Raw genomic sequence first — 11444 nt, forward strand, 5'->3', positions numbered from 1 at the left:
TATCAGCTTGAGTTATCTATTATCCCAGGGAGTAAAGAGCTCCTCTATTTATATTCCTTTGTCAAGAATTAGAGGCTTAACAGTTTAGGTAATTTCATGTTTTGTGTAGATAAATAAAAATGGACGTACTTGATTATCTATAATTCAAAGTCATACATGCTTGTTTACACTTACATACAAAATCCTGGTCAACAAAATGTTTATTTTTACTATTTGGTTATAGATATGTTACGAAAATGAAAATCTCTTACCTATAATGACATATCATTAAAAAGAACATACAGTTTATATGATATTTGTCTCTAAAACTATCAATAGATTTTTTTATATTGGTCAACATTTAAATGATAAGTTTTAATTCTATAACTATTTGGTCAACATATATATAGTTATGGAAAGGAAAAAAATGGTGACAAGTTTAATTACACAATATAAAATAAAAGAAAATAGAATAAATTGGTCAACATTCTTAGATATTATTTTTAATTTTATAACTATTTGGGGAGACTATTAAAAAAAAAGATACTCCCTGTGTTCCAGTATATAAGATCTTTTAGCCTTTTTTATTTGTTCTATATTGTTAAAAAATTTCAAGTTTCTATGTATTTTTAATATTAATTTAAAAATTTTGACAATATAAATTCTGCAGTATCTTCTATTGGTTTAATTATGTGAAATGAGTAAACATTTATTGTTTCTTAATCTTTGTGCTTTTGGCCAAAAATCTTATATAATGGAACAGATGGAGTATAAAATAAGCTATCATATATAGGGAGGTGTATTGGATTTTGTGGAATTTAGAAAATATTGGATTTTGGGAGATTCAAGGGAGTTTTTAGGATAGTTTGGTAGAATTGTTAGATTTCTCATTTTAAAAAGGAAGAAAATAATGGTGATTTGGTGGGATTTTAATGGATTATATTGGGTATTTTTAAGAGGTTAGGAAAAAAGAAGGGAGATTTGCTACCATAACCTATAATTTATTAGAAATCACCATGGTAACCTATCAAGATTTTTAAAAGATTTCAGCACACATTTTTACGATATTACCCTTCTACATATTTTTCATTTTCCTTCTTAACTACATAACTAATAAATATTATAAAAATAATCCTTCAAAGTATTAAATATTCATAATTATTATTTAACAAAATTTAGAAAAGGAAATATTAAATTAACCTAACTTAAAATATTTTAAAACAAAAATTCTTTAAATAACAAATCAAATGGAAAAGAAAATAATTAAACAGAAAAAGAATAGTTTAAAATTTGAAAAAATTAATAGTCACACATATTCAACCCATCGACAATGGCTATTCCAATTTTCAACTTCAAAAATATTAAGTATATTTGCGTATGTTCGGCATACTTCTAAAATAAAATCATCAAACTAACCAAATATCTGCGTATGTTCGGCAGACTTCTAAAATAAAATCATCAAACTTACATTTGGTCTGCTGAAATGGATAGACATGCATAAAGTCTGCGTAATTTTAACAGATTTTTTAGGTTCTTCCAGCAGACTTATAATTAGTCTGCGAATATTTGGCAGACTAAAAAAAATGTGCATATTTTCGGTAGACTTCTAAAATTTAAGCATCAGACTTACATTTAGTCTGCTGAAATTGATAGACATGTATAAAGTCTATATAATTTTAAAAGATTTCTTAGATTCTTCTAGCAGACTTATAATTAGTTTGCGAATATTTGGCAGACTAACAAAAAATCTGCATATTTTCGGCAGACTTATAAAATTTAAGCATCAGACTTACATTTAGTCTGCTGAAATTGATAGACATGCATAAAGTCTGCGTAATTTTAGCAGATTTCTTAGGTTATTCCAGCAGACTTATAATTAGTCTGCGAATATTTGGCAGACTAACAAAAAATTTGCATATTTTTGGCAGACTTTTTAAATTTAAGCATCAGACTTACATTTAGTCTGCTGAAATTGATAGACATGCATAAAGTCTGCGTAATTTTAGCAGATTTCTTAGGTTATTCCAGCAGACTTATAATTAGTCTGCGAATATTTGACAGACTAACAAAAAATCTGTATATTTTCGGCAGAATTTTTAAATTTAAGCATCAGACTTACATTTAGTCTGCTGAAATTGATAGACATGCATAAAGTCTGCGTAATTTTAACAGATTTCTTAGGTTCTTCCAGCAGACTTATAACTAGTCTGCGAATATTTGGCAGACTAACAAAAAATTTGCATATTTTCGGCAGACTTTTTAAATTTAAGCATCAGACTTACATTTAGTCTGCTGAAATTGATAGACATGCATAAAGTCTGCGTAATTTTAACAGATTTCTTAGGTTCTTCCACCAGACTTATAACTAGTCTGTAAATATTTGACAGATAACAAATAAATCTGCACATATTTTCGGCAGACTTCTAAAATTTAAGCATCAGACTTACATTTAGTTTGTTGAAATTGATAAACATGCATAAAGTCTATGTATTTTTAACAGGTTTCTTAGATTCTTCTAGTAGATTTTTATTTAGTCTACAAACACTAGGCAGAATAACAAAAAATTCTTTGTATTTTTGGCAGACTTCTTAAATTAAATCATGAGACTTACATTTGGTCTGCTCAAAGTGATAGACATGAAAAAAATCTGCAGATTATTTTTTTTTGTTTTTCAGAAGACTTATATTTAGTCTACTAACATTTGAGTTTATATTTAGTCTACTAACATTTTTCATTTTTGGTGGACCTATAAATTTGTTTTTGACTTGTAAATTATATTTGACAGATATATAAAGTAAATTCAGCAAAGTTGGCAAACTTCTAAATAATTTTGACGAGTTGGTTTGCCAGTCTTTCTCAACGATCACCGACTCTATTGAACAATCTTTCACCAAAGAATTATTACGCCGATTAGCCTTTTGATCCGTTAGATTATGTTGAAACTAAGTCAAAAGATAAATGCGAACAAGTAATAATTGTTTTGGCTTTAAGAATCAGAAGAAGATAAAATAAAATAAATTTAAAAAATAAATAAACAAAGAATAAGGATCTTAGATGGAGAAATAAAAATAAGCTTTCTTCTTTTAAAGTTATGGGAGAGAAGAGGAGCCGAGTTTGTATATATACATTAAAAATCAATAACATAATAATAATTTTTTTATAGTTTTGGAATTGTTTTTAAATTAATTTGATTATAATTTTAAAATGATTTAAAGAGAAATTAATACCAACTTTTTATTTTTTTAAACCAAATTTTTATTAAGGGTATATTTGGAATTAAAAAATCTGGACACAAAATGTGAGTTATCCAGGGAATAAAAATGAATTAGGTTATCATAGTTATTTCTTATAAAAAGGAGGTTATCCTCGATAAATTTCTCAAAAGAAAAAATGGATTTGTGAAGAAAATTAACGACTTATTATGACGAACCCAAATATTTAGCGTGATTTTCTCTGCAAGAATTTCAGAGACAGTCCTCTGCAAATAATGTATTCAATAGTTTATGTGATGATATTTTTTTTGTAAATCAGCCTGCAAAATTTCCTGCAAATACGTGTGTGCAAGTGAGCTGATTTCGACTATAGAGACAATCCACTGCAAAATAAAAGATTGCATTCTGTAGTGACATTATAAACACAAGTCTCAAATGTCAATGTCTCAGTATATACAATTATACTAGATTTTAATATGTGGTACACCGCATGCATATAGTTTTATTATTATTTATATTTTATATTCTATTTGTTTGTTAAATGTTGGATGTTTTATAAATAGAGTAATAACCTAATTTTCCGGCCGCTTGTGCGACTAAATGTTTATATTAATTTTTTAACCTGTAATATACTATATGACCATTTGTTTATTATATTTAGTTTGTTTTATTTAGTGTTTGAGATTCTATTTCAATTTTTAATTATTATAACAAAAAATAAAGGATCTAAATATATAATAAATCATTTATATGATGTGATTAATTTACATTTTGCCTAATGAATTAATTATTTTACACAATCTTAGGTAAAAAAAATTGATTTTATATGTCAGATATTATAATATTTATAGTGTTGGCAAATAATAAATGAGGATTTAAACCGTGTTAGCACATATTTAATAATATTTTATTAATTCCAACATGTTCTTTTTATAACCACATTTTATAGTATTTTTTTTTTTAATTGTACATATTCATAATATTTTTAATTTTATTAAATTTTTATATATATATATATATATATTAATTATAATATTGAAATAATTAGGAATTGAAGTTCTTCTTACCTTAAGAATCAAAACTCACATATTTGGGAAATAAAATGGAAAATATATCATAGTTTATGTCTCTATATAATATTGATTGCTGTTTTTTATTTTTGGTTGAAATGAAATGCAAAATATTTAGGAAACAAAATCTGAAATGGTGTTATTTTTGGAAAGTTTTTAGGGATTAAATTTGTAAATAAGTTTTTAAATACATGCTGGAAAAAAAAGTTTTTAAATACATATAACTTCAAGGATAAAACACCAAATGTACTTTAAAAAAGTTAATATAGATTTAGTAAACAAAATCTGTCGTGATACTATTTTTGGAAATTTTTGAAGGGTTAATGTTGTATATAAAATTTTAAATAAATAAAATTAAAAGAACTTAACACAAAATGTATTTCAAAAATGTTAATATAGATGAATGATAGTCAACGAGAAATATCATCCTAACACTGTAACACATGAAAGTAGCATAATAATTAGAACAAAACGTGAGGATTCACAACTGGAGTGATATGCTATAAGGTTGACAAAATTGTTCTCGTACGAGAATGGAGATGATGAGAACAAGAGGGTGAGAGCAACGATGGGAACAAAAAGCATATATGCTTTTCAATATTATTATTTTAACAAATCTCTCAAAATAACAGCTATAACGATGTGACTTTTTAAATGGATTTCTCACGTAAAATTCTATCTAAAGTCTCACAAAATCACTCTTTTGGGATTTTTTTTAAATCCATATTATTTTGAATAGCAGGGGATTTGATATGATTTTAACAAATTATTAGTTGAATAACAGATAGATTGTGAGTTATTTTCAATGTTTTTAAAACCGGACCGGACCGGCGGTCGAACCACGTTAACCCGCGAACCGGCAATATGTCTGGGTTGGGTTAATATCAAAACCCAAAAGAAATTGAACCGGTAAAAAACCATATCAACCCGCCAAAAAAACCAAAAACCGGTGAACCATTAAATCGGATAAAACCGGGTTCTACTTTTTTTTTGAAAAAATGAGTGCAATTAATTTAATTAATTACCTTTTTCTAGTTTTCTTCTTAGCAAATTAGCAATAGTAGGGTTTCTTAGAGAATGAAGATTAAATGTTCTACACTCTTATTCTCTTATTGTTTGAATTTCTAAAATATTTTATTAGTACTGGTTACACTTTGAGTTTGTTACACTTTGAGTTTATTACTTTTTACGGTTTTTTAAAAACAGTATGATTATTGAAGTATTTTATTTGGCATATCCAATTATATCATAGTTATAATCATTGAAAAAAATAGAAAACATATTCATACCTATTATTTATAAAAGCATCATCAAAATCAATTGAACCTGGTCGACCCCGGTCGAACCATGTTGACTTATGACCCAGAAGCTTTCCTGGTTCAGTTACCGGTCCGGTTTTGAAAACATTGGTTATTTTGTATGATTTTAAGAAAATCTCAGATTCAATAAAACTGGATTTGATTAGTGATTTTAAAATGACTAGTTGAATAACATGGGATTTTAAGAAACCTCCAAAATCTTCTTAAATCCATGTTTCCATACAAATTCATTAGTTTATAGCTTTGTTTTTAATGTGACTTAATTTAGAAATGTTAATAATGAACAAACATTTTGTACGCTTTTATTTCATTTAGGCCTATAAGAGCAAAATGCCAACGCATAATCGTTGAAAGGTTTTTTAAAAAAGTATATATATTATTTGGTTTTAATCAAACTCAAGATCCTCCCTCTCTCACATAGAAGGAACTCACCAAAGTTAAAACCACATTGATTCTAATCAAACTCAAGATCCTCCCTCTCTCACATAGAAGCCTCGACCTTGAGTGAAAGTTAAAACCATATTTTTTTAGGAAAACTTTCTACTCGGATTACACAAGCTGACACGAATTTGAAGCGAAAGAGGTATATTTCAACTCCCTTAGACCATGTGCAATGGCATTGTTTTGGGCCGTCCCCCAGCAAATGTGTTTTTAAAATAAATCGAAAATGGCTCAATATTGAAGTATCGACTCTTTATTTGCGACGTTTTTTGGCCGTCCCCAGGACACGTGGAAGGTGATGATTCGCAGAAGTTTTTGGGTAGTAAGCAAGCAGTATCGTCTTGATCAAATTAATTACTGGGAACGACGAAGCGAGAGCTCTCTCTCTCTCTCTCAAGGTACTGTAATTCCGATTTCTTCAGTTTTTGTTGCGACGTCTCGATCCTGCGTTTTTGAATATTCGAATCTTTCATCGCTTCTTCTCCGATCTTGTATTCCGCTGATCGTTTGTTTCCTTGTTCTTTTGGATTATGATTATACCGTGATCTATTGCTATTTGAGATTTCTTCAATCAGCTTGATTGGAGAAATTTTTTTTTGCGTTTTCTGGGTTGATTATGACTACATTGTAGAGATCTTTGCATTTCTATGTTTCGCATATGTGATTCTCCAATGAAATTTTGTGCCTAAGGATGTATCAAATAAGTGTGAATTGGACCAAAAAATCATAAACACCAATGCTCATACTAAAAATAAGAAACTTTCTAAATAATAATATTAAAATTGGGGGACCAAAAACCATGGGACACCAATGCCCATGCTTAGAAAAAATAACATAGTAAGGACCATCAGTTTCCAAAGTGCCTCCGAATATATTTCCAGTCAACCACATAATTTCAACAACGTGACATTCCATTTTAGGAAAAAACCCCAAACGCTCGAAACTCCAAAAGTATTATAATCACTGATTCACTATATTAAAAAAAAACATAAAAAAAGCTATACTGCAAAAAAAAATTTCGATATTCTTGAATATGCTTTTTCATCTGTATAAAACAAATATTCTCTACTCCACCACCGTCTCAGTCTCGGTCCTCATTTTCCGGTGCCGGAGAATCCTCAGGCTTTGCGTTTCGTCTCTGAAACTGATCAAGCTCCTCTTGTGGGAAAACTTCAGATTGCAGAGATGGAGAGATCTTCTTGACGTGAAGCCACGTTAGTTGCCAGAAACTGTCACTTCCGATGTCATCACCTGGTAATAAAACTCCCGTCGTCTTCATCACCAGCAATGTGTTCTTGAGCAGTTCCGGTATGAGTTCATGGATCTTCTCGCTGCGTTTTCCTCTGAATTTGGTTGACATGTAAGTCTCCAAACGGTTCAAGACACCGAGCCAGAGTCTACAGAATGATGGTTGCTGTGAGATATCTTCAAGAGATTGAAGAAAAGCTTTTGACATGAGCTTCGTGGCGAGAACAAGCGTTTCTTCAACTGTTTTCTTGAAAGTCTTTTTTGAATTCTCAATCGAAATAGCGAGCAAATCGTCTAGCAATGGGAAGACTGAGGAATCGAAGCATTTGAACCATAGAGGTTGTGGCAACATGATCCCTTCTGCACCGCCTATAGCTCGCTGCAACATTAAAATTGCGTGGTTTCTCACTTGGTCGCGTTGATCAAGACAAACTCCCTTGAGGTTTTCCACAAGTCTGAGCCACATTTCTCCAATATCTTGACTTAGTTTCATCATAGCATAATCTTCTCCAACAGAGTTTTTCGCCTCTTGAGACCATCTTGCAAGACTAAAAACAGAGTTTGACATTAAGTCAATTGCTGAGATGGACCGATCAATATCACCAAGTCGGGATTCAGCAAACTGCCCAGCTGCATCTAAACAGAGAATGTAGTTTGAAGGTAACAAGTGTGCTCCTTCTGACATTATAAACCGGAGGGCTTCAAATCCAGCATCAGAAGCTTCTGGATGCCGAGCTGTGATTGATAGCAGAGATATGATCGTTCGCCAACCAATATAAGATCTAATATGAGATGCATTCGCTTTCACAAGACGGCCAACTTCTTGTGTAATTCGTTCACAGTATGCATCAGCCACGTTTGCCTTAAGCTTGAGAACAAGTTGGAGTGATTTCAGAAGTTCATCTGTTAGATTTTCCTTGTATGGCAATAATCTCTGGCAAATCTTCAAAACACCAAAAACAGCCTTTTCAACAAGTGCGCATGGTGTTGACGTTGATTGAACTATACCCGAGATATGCTCATAAGCAGTTTGCCAAATCAATAGGATTCTGTCTCGGTTGTTAAGAGTTACTGCAATCAGAAGCTCCAGGCAAAAGACAGCACTAGCTTCATCTTTCTCGGGTGCTTTTATGAGAGAGTTAACAAGCTGCTGCAGAGACTCAGCTTGGAGAAACTTGCTGTCTGAGAATATGCTATCAATGTGACAATCTTTCACTATCCCACGAGCATGTTTATAAACTACCAGTTCTTCCTCGGTTGGTAATGCATTCGTCTCCTCCACATCCAAAGACCAAAGAAACCGACCAATAAAACTAGATGTTTTGCGAGGCGCCGCTGAGGGTTGTGGCTGTGATACTACTGACAGCGGATTTGTGGATGGTTTTTCTTGCTCCAAGTTACTAGTTGACGGCTCTGGGTCATCCGCTTCATCACTAGCTATATGAACTGGTAAAATCTGGAGTTTATTGAGGCTCAAGACACATTCCAGTATGTTTTTCCAGCCCGAACTGATATAGTCACCATATTTATTTGCAATCAAGAAAACAGCTTCAGTAGCCATTCTCGCTCTGGCATCTTCTCCTAAAGCAAGAACAGCTTCATCGGCAGATAACGGGGTGAAGAAAGGTGTGAATTTGCAGAGAGACACAACCAGATCATCCAAAATACTGTTCAAATGATAATATGCTGAAAGTTTTGCAATGGCCAATAATCCATCGACACATCTCTGCAAAACATCTTCTTGCTCTGCTTGCTCAAAAACCACTGTCGTAGCTGCAATAGTGGGACCAGACACAATACAAAACATGTCGCGGTCCAGATGGGATGCAGAGTCACATAGGATATAGGGACTGGTTTCTTTGGATTTGTAAATCACACTAATCCAACGACTGGCAGTAATCATTTGGAAGCCGGTTCCCTTATCTGCGTTCATCTGAATCTCACTGCTGCTAATTGAATGATAAATCTCAGATAGGTACTCTCTAGGAAGGTCTGCGCCTCCATTTATCTCCCTGTTGTTACGGATGAAATCTTCTTCAGTCATCCTTGTCTTCACCTGCTTGTTGTGCTGATCAACGTTCAGCAATATAATCGAGTAAGCTAACACGAAGGCAGCATCTTTATTAATCAGTATATGTGGTGACTGTTCATAGTATCTCTCAGAAAACGCCTCCAGCACTCGCTGTATCTTCTGTGCCTCGCCAGGCAACCTAAAGGTACCTACAAAGAGACGCAGAGCAGTAGCAAGATTCATGTTCTGGAAGTCGAACGTCTTGGCAAACTCATGAAGCACCTGAACACAGAACTGGTCATGACTTCCGAGGAAATCTCCTATAAGATTCATATCTAACCCACATGTATACCTGAAGAAACATGCCACACTCTTTGGATCAAGTTCCTTAGGCAACAAGTGCATCCCTTGGAGATACTGTAAGCCTTTTTTAGGATCACGGTTAAAATGATCAGCCCCAAGCATCAGCTTTTTCTTTAAATGCTTTGCCTTTCGGACAAAAGGAACCCAAAAATTAGGATCTCCGTAATTCTCACATCTCGCTGTCCAGAATTCCTCATATCCTTCTTCATGTGTAGGAACATCTGTAGCGGGCAATTCCTCACCCACCCTCTCAGCCATTCCCTGAACCATAGAAATTAACCCATCCAATGCAAGTATATGCATAGCAGATAAAGGCCCATTAACTGGGAAGGCACTCTTGGATAGCAGGTTTGAAACATCTTCAAACACATTGCTGCAGGTTATATCACAATCGAAATTTGCAAACACTTCAGCCATGAAAGTATGCTGTCTGCAAAGATCAACCAGAGCCTCCATAGCAACCTCCTGTTGCTGATAAGAAGAGCCATGTTTGCTCTGTGCACACCTCAGAAGTACATATGAAAAGAAAGCTTCAAGCTGTACCTTAAGCTCAGTACGAAGACTTAGGTAGAGATTAAGAACGATGCTGCAAACTGTAGAAAGAATCAGAGGGCTCATGGACACACCAAACTGCATCAAGCTAGAGAATAACTCATCCTGAATCAAATTCAACAGCTTTGGGTGCTCACGGAAAGAAGGCCCTCCAAGTTCTATAGCAGAATTAATTAAGCCTAGAGCGAAAAGAGGAACATCTTCATCAAACGCTATTGGGTTGGATCTGGAATTGACTTCACCATTTTCTCCAACATTCAATAGGGTACACAAGAAATGAAAAATCTCTACCATGCATGGAATACCAAAAGGCGCCATCATTGCATTTTCACCATTTGCAGCAACATTCAAGTCATCGTTGACCTCAGTTTTCTTTTCATCATTTCGAACTTCTGCTTCTGGAATAACCATCTCAGAACTTGGAGAATCTTTTTCAGTGTCGAGAGAATCAGATACACTAGCAATATTTCCATTTTCAACTTTGCTTTCTCCAGAATTCTGATCCCAGTCCACTGTTCCCACCTAGACAACATAGAATAGCGTTAGAAATTTGTGAACAACAAACACTCTTGACAAGATATTGCTATCTTCGTAATACAATACACCTTAAAACTTACTCATCTGCGTAAGTTTTAAGATGAGCAATCTTCTATCAATCAACATGTTTAGCAGATAAATCATAACGCAATACAATTTTGTGCATGTTTAAATCTTATATCTATAGGGGCTTAACATGTAGACCACTCTTAAAATATGCTGGCATGAAAGATTAATTTGTATTACCTTATCGCTGACATGTAATTCAGTTTCATTAGCCAAGGGGATGATAGAAGGAAGCTGAGAGAATATACATCTAATCAACTCATGCATTGTGTGGCGAGCTATACGCTGCAACAATTCACTTTTGGAACTTGATTGATGAACAACACGCAAACAAGTGTTGACGATGGTGCAAATGTCTTGATTACTCAATCCACTAGAGGCCTTACTCTTTATGCAAGCCAGCAGAACTTGAAGTATCTTCATCAGAACCACTTCCTCTGAGGCTGGATCAGTTACCTCGAAACGACAGCTTTTTACAGCATCAACTATGATATGCATTGCCTCTCCCACATTCACGGTTTCAAGGGTAAAAATGTCAAGGGTCAAGATCTTGTAGACAGATGACAAAGCAACGCCAGTGATTGGAGCCCCAGTTTCATCCGACAATATAACATCCAAAAAAGGCCGTATGTACAGTATCGGGTCA

The 11444-nt window shown here is 33.3% G+C and overlaps 1 protein-coding gene across 4 annotated transcripts in view; it reads right to left on the bottom strand.

Annotated features, from left to right (window-relative positions):
• The window catches only part of LOC104732901 (ARF guanine-nucleotide exchange factor GNL1), a 6319-nt gene continuing 1745 nt past the window's right edge, over positions 6871 to 11444 (bottom strand). Inside the window, exons 3-4 of one of the 4 annotated variants that reach the window (XM_010452504.2) lie at positions 10979 to 11254; positions 6871 to 10717 (exon numbers count right to left, since the gene is read on the bottom strand). In XM_010452504.2, coding sequence (XP_010450806.1) covers positions 7103 to 10717; positions 10979 to 11254 — 3891 coding nt within the window. In that variant the 3' untranslated portion in view covers positions 6871 to 7102. Of the gene's footprint in view, positions 10718 to 10978; positions 11429 to 11444 lie in introns of all 4 variants that reach the window. The other 3 variants (XM_019234087.1, XM_010452503.2, XM_019234086.1) reach the window with 3 other exon arrangements.

Source organism: Camelina sativa, chromosome 12 (assembly GCF_000633955.1).
Source record: "Camelina sativa cultivar DH55 chromosome 12, Cs, whole genome shotgun sequence".
NCBI lineage: Eukaryota > Viridiplantae > Streptophyta > Magnoliopsida > Brassicales > Brassicaceae > Camelina > Camelina sativa.